Source organism: Convolutriloba macropyga, chromosome 11 (genome assembly GCF_964194025.1).
Source record: "Convolutriloba macropyga chromosome 11, txConMacr16.3, whole genome shotgun sequence".
Lineage (NCBI taxonomy): Eukaryota > Metazoa > Xenacoelomorpha > Acoela > Convolutidae > Convolutriloba > Convolutriloba macropyga.
In genome coordinates, this window is record NC_134478.1 from 59,573,885 (window position 1) to 59,599,832 (window position 25,948).

The following is a 25,948-nucleotide window of genomic DNA, read 5'->3' on the forward strand; positions in this document are numbered from 1 at the left end:
AACCACGGTGCCCGAAAAACAACGAAATATCTTAACTTACTGTTCATTTTGGAGTTAGTGGAATCGGTCTTGTCTGGCTTGTAGTGAATGCCCATGCGTCGTCTGCACCTGTAGAACATATAGCTGAAGAGACTAGACAGCTGACTGCAGGCGTACAGGAATGCAGGAATTCCAAGAATGGTGTAGAATATTGTCAGCAGTCTGGTTCCATCGTGGGAAGGGGCTATGTTGCCATAGCCTGAAACAGAAAAATACGATTGAGGTCTCAGTAATGGTTACGTGACTCTGCTTGAAGTCACCGAGAACTTCTGGCGTTTATCGAGAACCGCGAAGCGGTTCGAGATATTAAGTAAGAATTTTGAAGTGACTTCTGCAGAGTCACTTAACCATGCTTAAAACACGAAACGCCCACATTTAAAAATGACAAAAGTCAACGAAATTCAAATTCTGGCTAGGTAGCAACTTCTGGCATTTTAACTTCTGGCATTGCAGACTTTCGGCATTTTAAAATGTGCACGTGAGTGTTTTAAGCTCTATTTCAACGCTTGTTCCAGCGGAAATGTGATAAATGGAGCTGATAAGAGTTGGAACATTAAAAATTCGCCGCAATTTCAGCACTTTGTTCATATTCAAACCTAAACATAATGGGGCTTCTATTATAACCCCCGCCCTCCCCCATCTTAGTGGTCACATAAAGTATAGCCCCCCGCCCAATCATGGTAATTATACGATAATGATGGCTATAATAATTTAGAATTTTGTGTGTGTGTGTGTGCGTGTGTGTGTGTGTGTGTGTGTGTGTGTGTGTGTGTGTGTGTGTCTGTCTGTGTGTGTGTGTGTGTGTGTGTGTGTGTGTGGGGGGGGGGGGGGAGGGAGCTTATATATGGAAATATAGCTTCGGGATGACCCTAGCACAGGCCATTATATTGTATCTTTCCCATTGTAGACCCCACAAAATTATAAATAATCATTGCCCCCATTATCATTAATAATCATAGCACCAAAAAAATTTAATACCAATTCCATAGTTCGTCTCAACGGATATATGCTTGTTGCAAATCTGAACAATCTTAGAAAATTGAGTTGTTCGTGAGTTTGAGTCAAGGAGTCTCCAATAAACGATTGAACTCAGGAGTAATGTGTATATGGTGGCCTCCGGGCCCCCGAGCCATGGAGACATATACACATATTACTCAAATTTTTCATTTTTCATATTTACCTTATTTTGACTGATATTTACACAAAAATTTTTTTCTTGTAATTTTTTACTTGATTTAGAAAAAATAATATAAAAAATAATTTAATAAATGTTGTCATACAAATATTATAATAATATAATAATTTATTATTTGTTCTCATACCAATATTATAATTCAACGAAGTTCTTTTGCAAATTCACTGATAGAACCTAAACTCACCATTACAATCTCTAATGCCCTTATCATCAAATGGATCTATAGCTATTTTATATTGTTCTTTTGTTTCTAAATTATGCCTTTTGCTATCAATAGTATAATTAGTTACATATTTACTTTTACCTTCATATATAGCATTAGTATAATCTTCTAAATTAATTTGGTTTCTAATAGTAGCCTTAGTTATTCCTTTTAACTTTTTCTCTTCTTCTCGTTTAACAGTATTGTAACAATATGCTTTAGCTTTAAGGAAACAAGCTTCCATAATAGTATCATTAGGTATTTCATCTTTCATCTTACCTAATTCATTATTATGCAATATACCTTTTATCTTATTCATTTCTTTTTCTACAGTACTATCCAATGGAACATTTATGTTTATAAATATACTATCAGTATCTGTGTAATGATAACTACAATCTAACTCTTTCTCAAAGAAATCATATATGGCTTTATACATGAATAGTTTAGCTTTTTCTAATATAACAAATCCAATATAATTAAACTTATCTAATTTAACATTACCTCTTGTTTTATGTACAGCTACTAGATCATCATCAAACTCTACAGCATATTTAAAACTAATATTTTCTACTAATTTAATATATCTATCTACATCATTAACTAACTCTACATCTTGTCTATTATATACGTTTTCTATTGTTTTTCCATAAAAGGCATTATTCATTAGTTTAAAGAATACATCTCCAAATTTATCACCCTTAGCTTTAGTTTCTTTTCTTTTCTGAATATTGAACTCTATATAAGGTTTTAACCATTCACTCTTATTATATTCCAATTTTTGTTTAATTGTAATATCTTCCAATTTTAAACCATGATCTAAATACCAATCTAACATCTCTCCATCTATTACATAGTTTTCTTTATCTGTTAACTTTAGCATTAACTTCTTATTAGGTTTATATCCTTTCTTTTTATTTTCATTTTGATAATCTGTAAACTGATCAATGTTTGCTTTTGTCTTTTCAGCAAAGAATGGATATTGCTTTGTTTTCTGTCTCAACTCATCATTATACTTTATATCAATTGTATAGATGTATCCAGTATTAGAGCTAGATTTAGTGTATGCCAGATCTTCACATACTCTGATCTCACCAGTAGGTAAAGGTTGTAACATAGCAGAAGCATACAATGAGTTGAAGTCTAAATACTTTAAATAATTCTCTGTCCCTGTATACTCAGGATCTATTTCTTTATTTTTACATTTTACATGACAATTACCTAATACTGAAGCTAACCCACCTCTTATACCGTGTTGTATTGTATCATAAATATTAACTGTATTTTCTTTATAATACTTAAGCCAAACAAAAGTATATTTCAACCCACACAACCAGGTTAACCCAGGAGTAGAATAAGTGTAACATGGATCTATTTCATAATATTCTAAACACATAGCTCTAAATTTCTCAAATACATCAACTGATAACAATACATCTGTTTTAAGATATAACATCATATAATCCTTTATTGTCTCACATTTAGTATCTTTCCAACAATCAATTGCTTGCTTATATTCTTTATCTGTAATATCACTTTGTTTCAACTTAGAATAGAATGCTTCCTTAGGTGGTAGTGCTGTGTCATGTAGTTTATCTATACTATCAAACCATTCACATGGGAATATACCTTTACGTCTTTCTAAGCCACATTTATTTAATGTTATACATTCTTCATTACTCAATGTCTTACTTATGGCATCTAAGCTAAGTGGATGGAAGAACCTAAACATATCTAATGCTTTTACATAACCCATATCAATACTAATATAATTCTCATCAGTTTTAGTTAATACTTTAACTCTGGTCTTCTTTGCTAGTTTAGTTATAAATAGGTGATTATCATAATTAGAAGAAATAAATGCATACATTGGTACAATATTATTCTTAGCTTGGAGGTTACATTTATTGTGAGCATATCCTCTAAATTTACCATTTAGATGATCATGATCTCTAACAACGTCTCCACCAATTTCCTCATTCCAATAATAACATATACTATATAACGGAGTAATAGTCTCTTCTTTCATTGGAATATTTATACTAAATATATCTTTAAATAATTTATTGTAATAATCTACTCTTTCTACAAACCATTCAACTACTTTTTCTCCACAATAACATTCATACTTATCTTCTAATATATCAGGATAGTCACTTCTTAAATATAATCCACAAGCAATAGGTAAGTGTTTCCCATTTTTTATTATACATTCAAAATCATAATACATAGCAAATGGTACTCTATTCTTATAATGGAACTTATCAAACTTCAGATATTCATCTTTATGGAATGTTCTTCTTCCAGTATTATTACACATCTCTAAATGTTTATTTAATGCATCTTCTGTTCTAAATGATACACAACACTTCAGACATGGATAACATATATGTTTAGATGATTTTCTTAGTAAGAATGATACATCTTTACATAGGAAGTAATGATTATCCCAGTATAATATATTACATCCTATAGGAGCATTATGATTAATTAATACAGGATTAATAGTTTTATTTTTATTTAGATTGAACACATTGAATAATATTTTATCTTTATTTAGCTCTTGTATTTTCTTTAAGTGATAATAATCATATGGAGGTGTAAATCCTATTGGTAATTGTATCTCATTAATATATTCTGCTTTATTATAATTACTAATTCTACTGGGATTATGTGGCGCAGAATGTAGATAAGCAATTAGACACCATAGCAAACACTTATTATCAGTATTATGTACATTAAGTATATATCTAGATGTGAATGGTAACTCAGTATCACATCCACCACCAGGATAAAACCTATGTATATACATTGTCCTTTTAACAAATCGTTGCATACTCCATCCAGATTGATTCATTTCCTGTTCCTGCATTCTTGTCTCTAGTTCCCCATTCATTAAATCCAAGTCATGTGCACTATTATATTGCCTAGTCATTAACCTAAAGGTGAATTCGTTTTCTTCTAACTTATCATCTGTAGGTTTTGTATACTTAACTACATCAAAGGTGTTAAACTTAATATGGGGATGTATGTTTTGCAATGACTCCAGTATATTCAAGAATATAGGATCTTCATAATTACTACTAGTTATTATTATTTGATTATGCTTCATGTTATGATCTAATCCTAACTCACTAACTTTACTTCTCTACTTCTTATCAACAAGTTTTTTCTGTTTAACATTTTGTTTATGTTCTGATTCAATGCTTTCATTTTTATTGTTATATCTAGTATTAAATATATTGCAATATCCTTCAGTTATATTCTATCTGTATCCTTATCCTTATCCTTATCCTTATCCTTTCCCTCTACATTATCTAGATGCATCTTTGTTTTTAAATGTTGGTCAACGCTATATTGACTCAGACTTGTCTTACATATCACACAATCAAACTTATTTCCATTCCTTACTTTTTCCCCAGTAACCAATCTTACATTATTCCTATGTTTTAATGTTGTTACATGTTTATTATAAGCAGTATTATTATCAAGATACATATCACAACTATCACAAAACTTTATTCCTTCTTCTATATTGGTGAAACCACTTTGTGTATACTGCTCATCCAATTTTTGTTCTATATCCTCATTAGTAACTTTTATTCCATCCTCATTAGCACTCTCAATAATTTCAATTCTATTATACATTCGCTCATTCTTTTTATGTTTAAGTGATTGAATGTGTCTGTTATAATTCTTTCGAGTCATCTCTTCATCACATTCTTCACATTTAATCTTATTTGTTATAGGCTTTTGGACATAGACAAAATCATCAAATGAGTCTAAATCTGAGTCCTTATCTTTATCAGACTCTACATCTTTATCAGAATCTACATCTTTATCTTTATCCTTATCCTTATCATAACCTAAATCTTTATTGGTGTAACACACTTCGTGGATCTAAATCTGGATAATATTTTGCTTCTGCCTTTCGCAATGACTCACGCATATCTTCTTCTCTTTGTTTTAATTTTGCATCGTGTTTATCATATGTTTCTTTTATTTCTTCATTTATTTGATTAAACCTTCTGATTGATTCTAAAGATTTTTCTTATTCTATCTTTTGTCTTTCCTTATCAATGAAACTGCTTCGCAGATCAGTGAAACTGCTTCGCAGATCCACTGGTTTAATTTCATTTTTTAACATTTGGACCGCCATACTAGAAGCACTAGATTGGACTTGTCCATGGGATTGAGCTTGTCCATGGGATTGAGCTTGTCCATGAGATTGGACTTGTGCACTTCCAAATTGGACTTGTCCATGAGATTGAGGTCGCTCGCTTCCGGATTGGACTAGTCCATGAGATTAAGCTTGCTCACTCGTGGAATGAATGAATGAATGTAACCGGTATAATCTTGTTGATTCATTTTTATATGCCAAATTTCGAAATGAAAATATTTATATAGCTTTTCAATACTATAAAAATGATTAGTACCAAATGTGATAAATGTAAAAATAAGGCTTGGTGTTGGAGTTGTAATAAATGTCAAAGTAAACGATTCCAATGTTTCATATGTAATGAAATCATAACATATAGAGAAAAACATAATCATATGGTTGTTCATTTTAATAATCCCAATCAATAATTAGTATGCAGAATGTGTAAAGTAAATAAACACATCTCTCAGTATAGATTTAAACATTTTTATTGTAGGCTATGCATATATCTGCATAGATATAGGTTTCATCATACAAAAGAAAGATTCTTAGCACATGCAAAGAAATATAATATCAGCGAAGCTCGTTTCCAGATCCACAAAGTGTTTTCACCAATCAGCGAAGCTGGTTTCCAAATCTGCGAAGCAGTTTCACTGATCCACAAAGCTGGTTCCCAGATTGAAGTAAAGCAATAACCAATTATAATAAGTTTATTAAAGAATTAACAATTAATGATGATAGAAAGTTTATTGAAGCCGCTATTAGATTATATAATGTTTGCGATAATTATTTTTATAAAAATGACTAAACTAGAAACACCTATAAAATTAAAAAATCTAGAAAAACAAAACAGAAAGATTAGATTAGAGGATAAATTAAAACAACAAGAATATTATGGAGAAATAGAAGAGTTATTTGATCCTTTAACTAAAACTATCAGTGAAACTGCTTCGCAGATAAACGCAAACAATGAACAGAATCTAGCATTAAGTGAACAAACATTAAGAGCAATAGATTGGCAAAATCAAGAGTTAGATAAACAAACAAAGATGATTGGTGAAACTGCTTCGCAGATCGAGCAAGCTGGTTCCCAGTTTAATGAAACTGCTTTGCGGATTGGTGAAACCGCTTCGCATATTGGTGAAACGTTAAAGTGGACCATAAAGCAAACTCAAGAAATAGCACCAGTTTATGTTGATACAAAAACAACCAAACTTCTTCATGACTTGGGGGCTCAAACTAATCCTCAATTAAGATTACAACTCATAGATTTACCTACTAGGAGATATAAAATGAATGGTGTTGACTTAACTCTAGAGCAGGGTGCATTTTTAGTTAGGGATAATGTATATGAGTTTTCAGAAGGATTTACTGATTTTCTTACTAAATCAAATATAACATATGATAAAATTGAGGAAGATGAAAACAAAATTAAAAGGTTTTTAAAGGATATTGGATATGATTTAGGAAAGGGGGTTAAGAAAAGTGCTAGATATAGAGCTATAAAACGTCTAATAGGGGCAAAAGATGATGTATTTGGTAGGGGATTAAACAGCAACCCAGATCAGGGAACCTGCTTTGCAGATCCAAATAGTTTAGTAGAAAGATTAGAACTATTAATACTAGAAACAAAAGCTGGCCATGATGGATTATATGATGAAATGCTAGATATATCTAAACAACTATTATCTATGAATATTATTAATCAAGACCAACTAGATAATTTTGTTTTTAACTATGGTAAATATGTGACACCATGACTACGTCCATGAGCAAGCTCGAAACCATCAGGGAACCTGCTTGGCTAGCCACAAGCAGAGCTCGTTCGCAGATGACTACGTCCATAAAAAATGTGGAAAAACAACAACAGCAACAACAACATCAACACCAACAACAACAACAACAACTAGCTAAAAAAGTATTCAGTCCTCGAATAACAAAGTTTAGAAGACAAAGAATAATACCATTATATAAAGATGAAACATGGTCAGCTGATTTAATTGATAAGTCATCTCTAAGTAAATACAATAATAATTGTAAGTTTATATAGATATATTCACAAAATATGCATGGGCTATTCCATTAAAGAATAAATCTGGTTTATCTATAGATAATGGTTTTAAAACAATCCTATCAGAAGGACGAAAACCAGAAAAGTTATGGGTATATAGAGGCAGTGAGTTTTACAATAAAACATTTAAATCTTTACTTAAAGAAAATGGAACCGGCAAAGCCGCTTCAGGGATAGAGCTATATTCTACTTATAGTGATTTAAAGGCTGTGTTTATAGAGAGATTCAATAGAACATTATTACATATAATAAATTAACCAATGTTCATCAATGGTGATGGTAATTGGGTAAATATATTAAATGATGCTGTTGTAACATATAACAATAACTTTCACTCAACAATTAATACGACACCAGTCGATGCTTCTAATAATCCTGATAAATTAAATACACTTTTAGTTTTAAGAATATTAAGGGTAAACCTGGCTATGCCCAACCTAAACTTAAAGTTGGTGATTATGTTCGAAATGTAGATAAACGTAATATCTTCTCTAAAGGTTACACTTCTAATTGGAATAGAGAATTGTTTAAAGTTAATGAAGTTCTAAAAACACATCCACCAACATATAAAATAGAAGATATTAATGGAGAGATAATAGAAGGTAAATATTACGAACAGGAATTATTAAAATCTGAGTTTGATTTTGAATCTAATATTAAGGTTTTGGAATCATTAAATATAGACCTACGGTCAGCTACGAAGTAGATCAGGGAACCTGCTTCGCAGATAGACCTGCAGTCCTAAGTCTAATTATAGTTCTAAGTCTAAGTCTAATTGTAAGACTAATTATAAGTCTAATTACAAGACTAATTATTATTTTAATTATGTGTAAACAAATACAAAGATGACAAGAAATAGATTCAATCAAGCTAAACATAAATCAACATTAACATCAACAAACAATTTAACATTAAGTAAGGCTCGTGGGTTATTCCTAGAAGATAATGATAATATTGATATGAAGGATACCTATAAAATTACAAATGTACTTCCTCCGATAGATGAAAAAGATGTTGTTAATAAAGAGTGTTGTGACAATAACTTATTATCCTCTTCTATTAAAAAAGACATTTTAAGTTGGAAAATAATTGAACTAAGAAAGGGTGACTTTGATAAAGTTACAACTAAATGAAACACAAGTTAATGAAGAACTAATTAATGAGTTTATTGAATCAACAAATGAAGTCAGAATTACTGCTAAGTTTTGTAGTAAAGTTGCTGCAGATACTATCTCTAAATATAATCAATTAAAGCAAGAATTTGAGATTAATAAGTTTAATCAGAATATCACTAAAATACAACTAGATGAAATGTTTACTTACGTTCTGAGAGAAATGAAAGAATACAATAAATCTCTTAGAGGTGTTATAGTACAATATATAAATGCTATACTTTTACAAAGTAAGTTACTTGATAATAAAGAGAAAGACAGACTTGAGATGCATTATAGTTTTAATCAAGAAGATATAATGAAAGAAATAGGAAGAATTTTTACTAATGAAATTAAGCAAAGCAATGACCAGACCAACAGCACCGAGTGAGAGATTACTATATCCAGATTTGTCATCAGTATCAGAAAGATTGATACGTGAAGCGGCTGAGAAACAGATCAGCAATGCTGCAAAAGTCAATGAACAGCAGATAAATGAAAAGATTCAAGCTAATAATAAATTTAACAACAATATTAACATTATAAAAGATATTAGAAATTATTATGAAACTGAAACTAATAATTATGATAAGAAGTTAAGTAGATATAAAAATTATATTAACGTAGCTGAGATAACAGAAATACTATTATCATCAATAGCAACAACTGCAACAACATCAGTTTCATTAACAGGTATAGGATTAGCTTATTCTATACCAACAGCTTTTGCTACAGCAACTGTTTGTGGTTCATTATCAAAAACAATTGATACTAAATTTAGAAATAAAATTATAAAGTATTCACAAATGTATATTTTAAGTAAACAGTTTAGTGATAAAATTAATAAACTATATACTAAATCAATGAATGATAATAAAATAGATAATGATGAATATAATGAATTAGTCAAGGTATATGAGGATTATAAGAAGAACAAGAAAAATAAATTAAGTGTTTTTTTAAACTAAAGTTATTAGTGTTTAGTAATAACAATGTCTTTAGTAATAATAATATTAGTATAAATATTTACCGATAATCGTAATCATAAACATAAACATAAATATAATCATAATCAAATAATTATCTTTTCTTTGTACCTAAGTATAAATCTCTTCCTTTTTGTACTACCTTTATACCTTCACCAGTAGTTGCAAATTTAATTAAATCAGGTGTGGCTGATAAAGCAGCTCTAGGGTTTCTAGATGCCGCTGCAGTTCCTATTTTACTTGCAATTTCTAATGCTCTTATTGAATTATTAGCAACTTTCTTTCCAAAGTTAACTGTAGCTCTACCAACACTTTTAAAGAAATCTTTCAATCCCTCTGCTTCTATTGTTGCATCAGATACTGTCATTGATTTATTTCTATTACACTTAACACAATTATCTTTTAACATTTTAGTTTCTTTGGCTGAGATAACTCCTCTTATGTTATTAGTGCCACTATAATGTCTGCCACCAACACAATATGAATTGGTTTTGAACTTATTTAAAAGACTCATTTCTATATATAAAAAATAATGGAAGTTAAAAAGTATAATCCTTTTGTTGTTAAGACTAAGCCTACGGGTTTCACCCGCGAGCGAAGCTCGAAGACTAAGCCTAAGATTAAACCCAAACCAAAAACTAAACTTGAAGCTAGAGGCTTATCTCTAGAGAATAAAAAGAAATTAGATACTATTTATGCTGAAGGTTTTGTTAAGACTAGTAGGAAACAATGATAAGGACTTTAATTATAATTATATCTATGATATGATATCAACCATCTTATTACCATCACTACTAACACTAATAACCTTTCTAGTTAATACTAATGCATGACATATAACATCGGCAACTGCAGCACTAAATTTAAATTTAAGTTGTATTGGTTGTGGACCTATATGATCACTTTGATATCTAGTATCAAATACATATATTCTATAACTACTTTTGAATGTTCTATGATTTATATACGGTTTTATATTATATGGTAGCCCATTATAATCTTTATTAAAGCTAACAATCTCTTTAAAAGCCTCATTATAATTATTAGTGCCATAATTAATATTCATTCTATCTTCGGGATAAAACTCACTACCAATCTTACAATAACATTCAGTAACATTCATTATATGAAAGGTACTTGCATCATGAGTTTGTTCATTAACATTATTATTTTCAAAACCAACTATTATATATTGTGGTCTTTCCATACCACTTTCCATACCTAGATCAAACAAGAAATTAGTAGCATTAGGTACGTTCTTATAAAATGTTTTTCTTTCATAATAACCGAAGTCTATATTATTCTTTTTATTTAATCCTTTCTGTACAATAATTCTATTGTCATTACTAGGATCAATACTAGGCACACACCATGATATATCTCTAATTTCTATATTACCATCATTAGCTACTGCATCAGCACAAGCATTAATTCTATATAGAGCTCTATCATTATTATTTCTTTTTAATATTAGTTTAAATCCTAAACCATATATAATCTTTTTAAATCATTCACAAAACCAAATAGATCACTCATCTTAACCATCATATACATATGACCTCGTTCTGCAGCAATATGGTCACCTTTAAGTTGACTATCTCTATTACCTTGATTTCTAACAAAACCACTCTCATATTCATCATCAGTACTAGTTAATAACTTATACATCAATAGATTAGGATGACAATGATCTATATATTCAATGGTCCTACCACCAATAGTTTCAAGTTTAACTGAACTAAACAATGCCATCATACCATAATTAACTAATCTAATATTAGCATTATTAGCAAATACACCCCCAGCATCATCTGATACAACAAACTCTATCTCTAGATATGAATCGTGTATATTTAAATGATTCTCTTCTCTATTGAGTATAATATTAATGTTAGTATTGATTGTATTTATTGTTGCCAGATTATTTGGTTCATACTTTATAATCTTACTTTTGTGTATATCATTATTATAACCATAAGTTGCATCCAAATTAAAATCCATTTTTATAAACCAAAAAGTTTAACTATAATTATAACTATTGCTATGACTATAACTATGACTATGGGGCTTCACAGATGTTTCACCATAACCAAAGCTATCAGGGAACCTGCTTCGCAGATAATTATAACTAGAAATTTAATCTTATATTTGAATATAAAAAAAATGACAGACAATTTAATCTTATGGGAACTACAAAAGATACATGAAGCTTTAACTAAAACTAAGGAAGAACACACACTTAACTTTAGAATGATAAAGCCAACAGAAAAGTTTAACTTTAGTGAACCTATACTTAATAAAACAAAATTAGGTTTAATTAGATTATCAGTTTATAACTCAGTGTTTAATGTGAATAGAATGAACAATCAACTCATATATGATACCCAAGGTGAAACATGGTCAAATACCCGTCTTTTAGGTATTACACCAGGTGCATATGAATTATATGAAATAGCAGAATTAATAAAAGAAGAAACTAATGGTAATGTTATAATAGAAATTGATAAGAACACAATGAAAAGTTTAATGGAAGTAAAACAAGGTGCAATTAACTTTGACATAGAAAACTCAATAGCCCCATTACTAGGATTTAGAAAAACAGTTTACAATAAAGGTAAATATACATCTCAGAAAATTGTTGATATTATGGCTTTTAGTAATATTAACATTCATTGTAATGTGATATCTGGTGTTAAAGATAATGGTAAGGATATAGACATATTATATACTTTTAATCTAACTGAACCACCAGGTTACTTGATAAATATTATACCAACTAATATCTTATATCAAAAAGTAATTAAAGATAGAATAGAATATATAGAGTTTCATATTAAAGATGAGCATGGAAGACCTATAGACTTTAATGGTGATGTATTAAGTTTTACTTTACATCTAATATAGTTAGCAGACCGAAGGTCTGTTTGATTTAGTTACAGACTTAGACTTAGACTTTACATAGACTTAGGCTTAGACATAGTCATAGATTTAGACTTAGACTTAGACTTACACTTAAACTAAACTACAAAACTCTCCGATCCCAATTAATTCTTAGTTTACCATTAATATTTTTATTTTTAGTTATATCAATGACAATGTAATTATAAGGCTCTTTCCATACCTTATTACATATATTAGCAAAATCATTATAACTAAGTTCCACATTATTAAAGAAATCTTGATATATAGATATGAGGGCTTTACCTCTCTGTTCAAATAAAATAAATAGATTACAGTTCTCTCTAACACTCTGCCTATCCAGAGAGAACAGGTTTTGATTAAGATATATCATAATACAATTATTATGTCTACCCCTACAAAAGTATTCATTAATAATTGGTTCTTTGGCTCTAACATCATCGAATATCATTAGTTTCTTTAAATCTTTGGGTAGTTTATCAGGAGATGGTAAATCTTTTATATCTTTAATAAATTCTACATTTGCTTTGCCATTATCAACACCTTCATCTGCGAAGCAGGTTCCCTGATATTGATCACCAGTAGGACCAATGATGTATAGCTTATCAAAATATATACTAGCTAGAAATAGTTTTTTTAATAAGAATGTCTTACCACATTCACTAGGACCAGATATTATACATCTAAAGTTATCTGGGAATTCAGCTTCAGTAATTATATCATCATCATTTAGCCATGATTGTAGATCATCATTTATGTTTACAGATATATTATTAGTAGGACTATTACTATTGCTATTCCTATTAGATTTACTCCTTTGATATTTTTCATCAAATAGATCTGCAAACCAGGTCCCCTGATATATAAAATTATCATTATCATTATCGTTATCATTAACAGTATCATTAACATTATCATTATCATCATCATTATTAGCAAAGCTACTTCGTAGATCTTTATCAATGACAATATCACTATCATTATCTTTATCATTATTAGCAACGCTACTTCGTAGATCATTATCATTATCATTATCATTAACATTATCAATAACATTATCATTATCATTAACATTAACATTATCGTTAACATAACCTCTACTACAATTCAAACAAAAACACGCATTATACATTCCTGGATATTTACATTGATTAACTAGAATATTCAAAGCAATGTTAATTCTAAATCCTCTATCATTAAGATAGATCATGTATAAACAATAAGCCCCACAATAAGATTCATCATATTGTTGTATTCTTTCAAAAGAGCCTAGATCAACATATTCTTCTAAAAATAATGGTGGAGTTTCTACACCAAAACTATCAAAGTAATACACTGGACCACCTTCTCTTCTTATAACTAAAACCCAATGTGTACCTTCAGTTGGATGTAAATTTACAATAATGTTGGAGTTGGGTTCACTTATGTTATTTGGAGTCTGATCTCTCATTACAATTTCAATTGGTGTTAGACTTATATTTTTACCTATATCTTTTATTCTGATATCACTCATAGCACTATTATCAATATTAAAATTATTATTGAATTCCTCAAAAGTTGGGATAAGCATTTTCTTATAAATATTATTAATGTTTAATTATAACTCTAATTATTGCGAAGCATCGGTGGAACCGTTACTCGGATGGTCGAAGACCCATAAGTCTAATTATAAGTTTAATTATAATTCTAATTATAAGTCTAATTATAAGTCTAATTATGTCTATATTTATCTATGTTTTCATTTATAAAAATGGAGACGGGTAGCGTGGTTATAATTTTTATTTTCTTAATTATATTTTGTTTTATTGTATTTGATTCAATACCGAGTAAATATGCAAAACTAGAAGAAAGCTTTGGTGGATTTATGAATAGGAGTCTAGTTAGATTTGAATATGAAAAGTCACCATTACACACTATTGTCTATGGTGGAACTGGTACGGGTAAAACATATTTTGTTAGACAATACTTAAAATTATACTCAGTCCAAAATCAAGATCCGCGAAGTGGTTACACCGATCAGGATCAAAATCAAAATCAAAATCAAGATCAAAATCAAGATCAAGATCAAGATCAAAATCAAAATCAAGATCAAAATCAAGATCAAAAACAAAACCAAAATCAAGATCAAAATATAGTTATAGTGTGTAAAGATGACAGAGACTGGATAAATCCCGAGACTAATAAGTTTTATACTGGATTTAATAAATGTGATATGAATATGATCAGAAAAAAACAATATGCCAAAATTTCGAAATTGTGTAATAGTACTTGATGATATGGGTGATAAGTTAAATAAGGATATAGACTATTATTTTACTGAAGGTAGACATTATAATATTCAAATGATTGTAATGTGTCATAAACCAGCTCAAATAAATAATACAGCAAGAATGAGTTGTGATACTATTTATTTAACAACTTATAATGGATCTGATCTATTTAAAAACTTTAATGAGATATATAAATGTGAACATGACTTTAGTAAAATAATTAATGAGGTAAATAGTAACCATTATAATCGTACAGACGGAATGTCAGATGAACTTCGTTATGGTATAATTAAATATAAAAAAAAGAAAATACTTTTATTATTATTAATAGTAATAGAACAATGATATATGATTCAAGAGTTGGTTTCCTTGATTTAAAAGCTCTCAGTTTAAAAGATGAGTTAGGAAGAGAAGATATAAATAAACTTATAGCATATATGAAACCACTCATGATAAATGCAACAGATAGAAATACTATTAGTCATGATAATTATCAGTTTTATTTTAATAAACTTCTTACATTAAAAGGTATTAAAATACAGAATGATGTTTTAACTCAGGAAGTGGTTAAAGCAAATGGTCTTAGATTATTTTCAACTATTTTAGGTATTATAAGTTCAGGTTTAATGATATATAATTTCATGAGTCCTGATATAACAGTAAGAAATGCCGGACATGTGGCAACTGCAGCGAGTACTATGTTGAATAGAACAAGTACATTATTGAACTATGGATTTGGCAGAAATCAAGATCAAGATCAAGATCAAGATCAAGATCAAGATCTGGAACATGAAAGGGAATATACAGATGGAGAAACATGGTCGAAGAACCATCAGCGAAGCAGTTATACACATAAATATACTAGAATTTTAAATAAAGAGGGACGAGAGAATTTAAACAGTCTATATATAAATAATGAAGAATTTAGAAACGAAATTATAAATTATGTTAAAAATAAAATGCAATTAAACCTTGAAGCAATTTTAGATAAGAGATGTAAAACTAATATACTCAATACGTTAGGAAATAAATATTTAGCAGAGTGTATCAAATCTAATGATAATACTAAAGATTTAATTGAGATATTGGCTAAATATATATGTTGAGTATAATTGAAATCAGTGAACGAACTTTGTTCGTGGTTTACCAAACTGTTTCGCAGATTTGATCAATTATGAATGGTTATAAAATGTTTAGAGTGTAACTATAAATGTGGAAACATTGCTTGTTTAAAATATCATCACAAATCAAGTCATAAAGATAAAATTGATAAATGTATATGTGGTAATATAAGAATAAGTGCTATTTGTGCTAATGATTTTTCTCCATGGGGTTGTTCTTTAAAAAATGAATCTAGCTCTAGTTCTGGTTCTGGTTGTAGCTCAAGTTCTAGCTCTAGCTCTAGCTCTAACTCTAGTTCTGATTCTGGTTCTAGCTCTAGTTCTGGTTCTGGTTCTGATTCTAGTTATAACACCAGTTCTAACTCAGACCCTAACCCTAACTATAACTCAGTCCCTAACCTTAACCCTAACCCTAATCCTAACCCTAACCCTAATCCTAACCCTAACTATAACTCAGAAGTATTAATCAGTGAAAGGGACGAAGTCCTTGGTACCCCAACTGCCCCGCAGTTCAGAAATTGTAATAAATGTAATTATATAAAACCACTAACTGATTTTGATGAGAGTAAGTATACATGTAGAAGTTGTACTTCAGGTAAATTTAATTGTCCATATTGTACTTCTGTTGTGAGATATGATGGGATACGGGCTCATGTAAAGAAACAACATCCAGATGTAGAAATAACTAAAGGATTTAGTAGAAATCTGAGTCAGAAAACAATTAATCCTAGAATTGTAAGTCCATTAGTTATTAGCCAAACAGAGGCAATTTGTTCATGTAAATACTATAATTTTGTATCATTTTTTATTAATAACGGAATAAATATAGAAAAAATAAAAGAAAATATAAGTTTATTGAAAAGTATAGATAATTTGAAATAAAAAGTGTAAAAAATATCAAAAAGAGGGAACCACCCTTTAAGAGTGAAAAAGAGCGATATTTCTACTGGGGGATCACTCCGAATAAGAGTGAATCACTCTTAAAGAGTGAAATGTAAATTTTGCTTTAATTTTTTAATTTTTTATCTTATTTTTAATTTAAATTGATTTCTGATTGATTTTTTGATTAAATATAGAGAGAATATAGAGAGAATATTCAAGAAGATATTGAAAAAAAACACTTATCACTGTGTTTCCACCGATCTCAGTGTTTTTGACTGTATACCCATCACAGTGTGTCCCATATACAGTCGCACAGCAGGGATCATCTGCGAAGCAGTTTCACTGATCCTTTTTAAGAACTGTGAATTTGGTTTTTTTTGTTTTTTTTATCTCACTTAGTTTCATAGTTTTTTTTTCATCAGAATCCTGAAAGGCGGCATTGCCTATCGGGGGACGTTCACTGGAGTCAGTGAGGAAGGAACCCCAAACCTTCCGTTTGCTAAAGCAACTTAACTAGACTCGATGATTTAACCACTACGCCAAGTGAGACAGGAAGTTTTAGTTTTAGATTGGTTAAATATTGATTAGGGGAATATATGAAAATTTTAATTATTTTAATATTTTCATTTTTTGTTCAAGTTTTTTCGCAATTTGGTTTTACGTGCTTCTTAGTTTTATACTAGTACTGGGATACGTCCACCGGAGTCGGTGGGGATCTGCGAAGCAGTTTCACTGATAGAACCCGAACTATCGATGAAACCGCTTCACGGATCCGTCTGATAATGGTTAATTACCAGCTTACTGTACTAGTGGTTTGCACTAAGTGAGACAAGAATTGATAGTTTTTAATTGTATAAGAAGTGAATATAGAGTGAATATGTAGTAGTGTAAAAAACAGGGAAATTAAATAGCAGACGACTTGGTTTATTTTCCGAATATGTATATGTCTCGATGGCTCGGGGGCCCGGAGGCCACCATATACACATTACTCTCAGGAACCTAAATTTATTTGATTGGGGAACGATTTTGGTTTTCTTTTCAGTTGGGTTCCCACTCGATGGGCTGGTCATGTAATGTATGTGGATTAGTTTATCCTCAAAATGTTCTCCTTTTAATCGTAATATGGAATAGTTGGATGATCGGTTAGTAAATAAATTTTCAGTTGCATTAAGAGCGTTTTTACATTTTGCATTACAATTACATTTGCAAAGAACTAACAGGATATTTCCAGATAAATTATCCAAAAATTTTCAAATCTTTATGGTTGCAACAAAACTCTGTTTAAATGAAACTAAAATAACTGTAATTTTTTCTGAAACGCACTGTTAGATTAAAATTTTTATTTTCCGCTTTCTCGCGGAAGTGCAAAAAGAAAAAAGACATCAGTTTCAAATTCCAGAAATCATTTTATAGGATTCTCGAGTCCTAAGAATGTGATTTGAATTTCCTAATCTCTCGTGTTGAGCCTCATTTTTGTCTACTACAAAAATATTTTCTTTTGGATTTTTAATTTGCCGGGGGCTTTTCATGCGAAAATTAATTTAATCGGATAAGCGATTTGAGATGTTGTGAGATGAAAAGACTGTAAGCTCAATGCTATATCATACACACAATCACTTGCTAATATTATAGAATTGAATCCAGTATTGACGTTTGGGCATCATTTTCTCTTCTGTTTTCTGTAAGTTCAAAACTCATTTTTATAGTTTTTTACGTTTCTTCAACAACCTTTTGTATTAAAAAACTTTTTTGCGTCCAGAAAAATTGAAAAAAGACTTTAGTGTGGCCTTTTGGCTTTTCATAACTACCTATTGACAAAGAAATACCTATCGTCTTAAAGTGCAGATAATAAAAAGCGCTTGATGTCAAGTAACTCTTCATTCAAAACGAAACGCCAGGTTTCCTAAATTATATAATGCTATTTGAAGATATAAGTGAGTTTCGGGTAAGTTTAGTGGAATAATTTCACAGTCATGTTAAAGTTCACATGAATTTTTACAATGGAATGAGCAATTCAATTCTCTTTTGTAAATTCCCACCGTAAAAAAATTGAGTTATACTAACATGTTTTATTTATTAACAATTTAAATTTAGAACTTAAAAATTGGATTCAATGGAAAAAATTGCAAAGGCGGTCGCAAAATTTTTTATAATTTGGAAGTTGGATTAAAAGATATTGAAACAATTTCGCGAGCAAATTCAATCGTAAAACCAATCAGGAAATTAAACTACATTCAACCATATCAATTTCTACTTAAACAAAATATAAGGGTGGGAAAAGTATTCGAAAATTAGTTTTAGATATTAATTTTTAGAGTAAGAGTTTTAAACGCAACAAGGCGGCTCGGTAACGTGCGATCACACATAAAGTTCTGACCCTGCTCATCCACAATTTTGGCATAAATTTGGCATTTGTCTACCAAATGAGGAACAGATAGAAAAACACACAAAATTCGAGTATTTTTCAAAAAAAACTGGTGTATGAGCGAAAAGATAGCCTTCAAAGCAAATAATTCAGTGGAGTAAAAAAGATGCATTAGATTGATGAGATATGCCGAAATTAGGAAAACGCGCGAAGACCAACGGCAAAGACAAACAACAAAAACAAGCATTAATTACATCAAATAATTTATGTCCGTTTTAAAAAACAAAACTTAATAAACAAAGTCAAAATAAGGTCAGATAAAACTAAAAAAGAACAAAATAATTTGAAATTCACCAGAAAAAAAATGTTTTTCCACCAGTTCATAATAACGCTTGGTAACAATTAGACAAAAAAGAACAGAAACTTTATAGTTAGAAAATTCGCTGATTTTTTTAAAAAAAAACAATTAATTTCAAAGTAATGAAAACCACCAGGAATCAACTAAAATATCCCATAGGTTTAAAAGTACCAATACATCGATAGAAGGGAATTAAGAACTCTTGGTATTAAATTTTTTATGCAGTTACAAAAAGAACGACAAATAGACAACAAACTAAAAATCAATTAAAACTTGCCAGAAAATGCTTTGGAAGCCGTAAAGTCATATTTTGCCCCCAAAATATGTTTGATTGCACCTTCGTCGTACACCGATAATGTATTATGTGACCTCTCATTAATGAAACTAGGTAACAATTAAACCAAAAAGAAAAAAAACAAGATTATGTAAAATTTGTTTTTATCGATAAAAATTTATTTCCAAAGACATGAAAGCCATTATTTACAAAAGGAAAAAACTGAATAGTTTTGTTTATTCTTCCAAAGGAAGCCCGCAAGACCTTCAATTATTCAGAACATGTCTTACGTCTACAAAAAATTTCAAATATGACAAAAATCAAAAATCAATTTACTTTTTTTTGTGGAAAACACGTCTCCAAGCCAGTAATTTCATAACGAAATCTTTAAAAACATTAGATTTTGTGACACGAATCCCTTTTTGACACCATCCGTTGACAAAAATAATGTCATATTTAGCCTTTCATTAACGAGACCAGGTAACAAACAGACAATAAAAGGAACAAAATTGCGAAGTTGAAATGTTTTTTTTTCATTTTGGTAAACAATTGTTTTCAAAGTCATGAAAGCCATTATCTATCTTCTATTATGAGAACATCGGCTCATTCACTCTTCCAGGAAAAGCCAATCAACCGATTCATTGTACAGAAAATTAAATACGACTGAAAAGAAAAAGTAAAAACGATAGTTAAAGACAAAATTAAAAAACTCAATTAAATTCTTCGAGAAAGTACTGTCGAAGTGGTAAAGAAACACAATCTATATCTTTAAAGATTTATTAATATCAATTATGCGTTATTTTAAACGCGAAAAATTTGATATATGAACAGACAATAACATGATAATTTGACAAAACTAGAAAACATGAAAAATGGGCAAATACCTAAAAATTAAGAAAAAAAATGTGAAATCTAGTAGTATCAAAGCCAGTACCCATAACTTAAAGCGTAAAACCGCAATAAAGACTAAAATTGAATTCGGCAGAAAGAAGGAGCACTTTTTGATTGCTGACACTAAGTTACAAAATGATGAAATTAAGAGAAAAGTGAAGGAAAAGTTCAATAAGCCGTTTTTTATTTAAAAATCAAATATTTTAAAAGTCAAATTGACCATAAGCTTTCAAGCAATCAACTAGATAAAATAATTTTGAGCTAATTAGGAAGCCAATAGAACCTATCACTAGTGAGATTTGATTTGAAATGTTCTGTTAGTTAATTAATATAAAAAAGTTCGAAATTTTTGTATTAAAAAACCGACTGAAGACAATCCGATTTTTTTTGGATTGCAACTGTCCAAGATAGGTACAGAACTAGTCCCGCTAATGCTGATTGTCCATTAGGAATATTTAATAATTGGAATGTCATTGATATAGATATTTTGTTAGTTAAAAAATCAAAAGTTTATGCTGCGTTTTTGATATTCAACGAATAAAGTTAGCAAAAAACGGCAAAGTTTTATTTACAGAGCACTCTCAACGGAAGTTGAAGTGACATTAGCCCCCTTTTCAGTCTAAAAAGATTGTGTTAGTGGTGTTTGGGTGTGAACTTCCCGGTGTGAATTTAATCAGAGTGGACTAAAGAAACTTATTTCGTGCTGTTTTTGATGAAAAGTCTGAATTTTGTGAATTATTTAGCCGGAATTTGTGACAAACAATTCAATGAATGTAGCCGACAATATAGTTTGTCTTTAAACGTAAGATCAGCAACATTTTCTTGACAAATTGTTTTAAACTTTATCAAAATTGGCGAAATTTTAGTCAAAAATTTCGAAAAAGTTGAATGAAAACAACGGAATTCACTCCATTATCTCGAAAGTTTAAACCTCGATATCTCCCCGTCAAAAACGAAAATCAAAAAATCTTTTTACTTCCATATTCTACGCTGGACAAGCTTTCTAATGATACCAGTCTCAACTCTCTACGATGAATATATCGATCGGCCAAAATTGACTGAACAAAAAAAACCCATTTGGGTATATAGTTCCTCCCCCCCCCCCACAAGAGGGGTCGGAACAATAAAGGACAAAGTATTTAAAAACACAATTCCAGCCTTTTTAAACTAAACCATATTTTAGATCCCACCTGATTTTAAGGGTTTGGCTTAGAGCTCTCAAGTAAAGTGTTTGTTGAATAAAATAAAACTGCAAACAAATTTAAAATTAAGTGGCTGAAAAAGTAATAGAAGTAAGGACTAAGACGATCAAATATTACCGAAATTTTAGTTTTAACTCGTTTCCCTGATTGTCTCAAAAATTGAAATTAGTAATACGGATTCATATTCACCTCCTGAACAACTACTTAAAAAAACTAAAGCCTCATGCAGACATAACAATAATTGATATCTGATGCACAAAAAGTGATATTAAGTATTTAAGATAGAAGAATTTTCTTTTTTGAGAGTTTTAAATAAGTTGCTGCAAAAGCTTCAAATCAAACTTTTTGAAAATGCTTGCTGTGCAGAAATGGCTTGTTCTACATTGTATTTCCGATTCAAGTTGTTTCAATTTGTGCAATGCGAGGCTTCGCTACAATGCAAGTTCTCCGTGACTCTCGATTGTGATGAAATGATTGATTTATATATATATATATATATATATATATATATATATATATATTCCCGGAATTCTCACGCTCACCCAATTGGTGGGAACAAATTAGTGAACTTTGTCACCCAAGGATAGGGGAAAATTTGTTAGAAACCTTTCTTGTTCTTTTTTAGTCACCCAATGAGCGGGGAGATCAAATTAATGAAAACGTCAGAATCAATAAAAAAAACAACAATTGCTCGCAGATGAATTTTTGTCAAAGAAGATGAGAAGGTTAAGAGAAATCAATGAAGACAGAGAGACACATGAGGGCATGCATAAATTTTTAAATAATTAATTTGACTTGATTTTAATTCTGAATTTAATTCATTGCATATACGCTCAAAAACACAAAATTAGGTAACATCTACGCTTAGAAGAGCACAGTGAATTTTCTGACTTTTCATCGCTATTTACCGCTTATCTTACATAATTTTGGCAAAATTCCTTGACTCTGGTAATAATTGATTGTTTCCAGAAATCTCGATTATACCTATAGTAGTGACTGTAGTGATACAGAAGTAGACAGCCCCCGCCAAGTCCCATGACGTCACAATCTCATCACTGCTCGGGTCAACTTTGAACTGGTTGTAGCCCAGCGACGCCAGTAACTCGTCTATCTACACAAATATTGGAAATCTGAGACGACGTTTGCGACCCAAGACAGGTATGAACCAGACCGAACAGACCGAAATTGGGTATGGGCCAGACCGAACAGAGCAAACTCAGGTATGGCCGAGACGGAACGGCGCCACTCAAACTTTGGTTACCCCGGACCACCCTCTCCACCACCTAAGTACCTGTTGCCCACACCTAACTTGGGCTGGTTAGACTCTTTAGTCACAGAAAAAACAAGTCTCACTCTGGTTAGACTCTTTAGTCACAGTCATATGCATAAAAGGGTCAGGTCACTCTGGTTAGACTCTTTAGTCACAGAAAAAACAAGTCTCACTCTGGTTAGACTCTTTAGTCACAGTCATATGCATAAAAGGGTCAGGTCACTCTGGTTAGACTCTTTAGTCACAGAAAAAACAAGTCTCACTCTGGTTAGACTCTTTAGTCACAGTCATATGCATAAAAGGGTCAGGTCACTCTGGTTAGACTCTTTAGTCACAGAAAAAACAAGTCTCACTCTGGTTAGACTCTTTAGTCACAGTCATATGCATAAAAGGGTCAGGTCACTGGTTAGACTCTTTAGTCACAGAAAAAACAAGTCTCACTCTGGTTAGACTCTTTAGTCACAGTCATATGCATAAAAGGGTCAGGTCACTCTGGTTAGACTCTTTAGTCACAGAAAAAACAAGTCTCACTCTGGTTAGACTCTTTAGTCACAGTCATATGCATAAAAGGGTCAGGTCACTCTGGTTAGACTCTTTAGTCACAGAAAAAACAAGTCTCACTCTGGTTAGACTCTGTAGTCAAAGTCATATGCATAAAAGGGTCAGGTCACTCTGGTTAGACTCTTTAGTCACAGAAAAAACAAGTCTCACTCTGGTTAGACTCTTTAGTCACAGTCATATGCATAAAAGGGTCAGGTCACTCTGGTTAGACTCTTTAGTCGCAGAAAAAACAAGTCTCACTCTGGTTAGACTCTTTAGTCACAGTCATATGCATAAAAGGGTCAGGTCACTCTGGTTAGACTCTTTAGTCAAAGAAAAAACAAGTCTCACTCTGGTTAGACTCTTTAGTCACAGTCATATGCATAAAAGGATCAGGTCACTCTGGTTAGACTCTTTAGTCACAGAAAAAACAAGTCTCACTCTGGTTAGACTCTTTAGTCACAGTCATATGCATAAAAGGGTCAGGTCACTCTGGTTAGACTCTTTAGTCACAGAAAAAACAAGTCTCACTCTGGTTAGACTCTTTAGTCACAGTCATATGCATAAAAGGATCAGGTCACTCTGGTTAGACTCTTTAGTCACAGAAAAAACAAGTCTCACTCTGGTTAGACTCTTTAGTCACAGTCATATGCATAAAAGGGTCAGGTCACTCTGGTTAGACTCTTTAGTCAAAAAAAAACAAGGCGGCTCGGTAATGTGCGATTGCACATAAGGTTCCGACCCCGCTCATCTACAATTTTAGCATAATTGTCTACCAAATGAGGAACAGATGGAAAAACACAAAAAATTAAGTTTTTTTTCAAAAAAAAAACTGGTGTATGAACGAAAAGATAGCCTCCAAAGCAAATATCTCAGTGGAGTAAAAAATCATGCATTAGATTGATGAGATATGGCGATATTAAGAAAGCGAGCGAAGACGAATGGCAAAATCAAACAACAACAACAAACATTAATTACATCAAAAAATTTATGTCCGTTTTAAAAAAAAACTTAATAAACAAAGTCAAAATAAGGTCAGATAAAACTAAAAAAGAACAAAATAACTTGAAATTCACCAGAAAAAAATGTTTTTCCACCAGTTCATAATAACGCTTGGTAACAATTAGACAAAAAAGAACAGAAACTTTAAAGTTAGAAAATTCGCTGATTTTTTTAAAAAAAAAAATAATTAATTTCAAAGTAAAGAAATCCATTAGGAATCAACTAAAATATCCCCTAGGTTTAAAATTACCAATGCTTCTATAGAAGGGAATTAAGAACTCCTGGTATTCAATTTTTTATGCAGTTACCAAAAGAACAACAAATAGACAACAAACTAAAATTCAATTAAAACTTGCCATAAAATGATTTGGAAGTCGTAAAGCCATACTTTGGCCCCCAAAATATGTTCGATTTCACATTCGTCAAACACCGATAATGTGTTATGTGGCCGCTCATTCTTGAAAATAAGCAACAATTAGACAAAAAAGAAAAAAAAGCAAAATTACGCAATACTTGTTTTTTTTCGAAAATAATTATTTCCAAAGACATAAAAGCCATTTATTACAAAATGAAAAATTTGAATAGGTTCAACCATTTTTTGAAAGAAAGCCCTTGAAACCTGCAATTATCCAGAATATGTCTTACGTCTACAAAAAGAACGTCAAATTTGACAAAAATCAAAAATTCATTTACTTTTTTTTTGTGAAAAACCCGTGTGGAAGCCAGTAAAGTCACAACGAATTATCTTAAAACATTAAATTTTGTGACACCAATACCATTTGACAGCTTCCCGTGATGTGTATTTTGAGACCTCTCTTTAGTGAAACTAGGTAACAATTAGATCAAAAAGAAAAAAGCAAGATCATGAATACTTGTTTTTATAGAAAAAAAATTGATTCCAAAAACATGAAAGCCATAATTACAAAATGAAAAAAATGAATAGTTCCGTTCATTGTTCCAAAGGATAACCTCGAGACCTGCAATTATCCGGAGCGAGTCTTAGGTCCACAAAAAGAACGTTATAAATGACAAAAATCAAAAATTATATTAC

At 30.7% G+C, this 25,948-nt stretch overlaps 1 protein-coding gene across 2 annotated transcripts in view; it reads right to left on the reverse strand.

Moving 5' to 3' along the window:
• Positions 1-25,948, reverse strand: part of LOC142349438 (potassium channel subfamily K member 10-like) — a 43,977-nt gene that overhangs the window by 10,517 nt on the left and 7,512 nt on the right. For both annotated transcript variants that reach the window (XM_075400986.1, XM_075400984.1), the window contains exons 3-4: positions 23,070-23,196; positions 41-238 (exon numbers count right to left, since the gene is read on the reverse strand). In XM_075400986.1, coding sequence (XP_075257101.1) covers positions 41-238; positions 23,070-23,196 — 325 coding nt within the window. The remainder of the gene's footprint in view (positions 1-40; positions 239-23,069; positions 23,197-25,948) is intronic.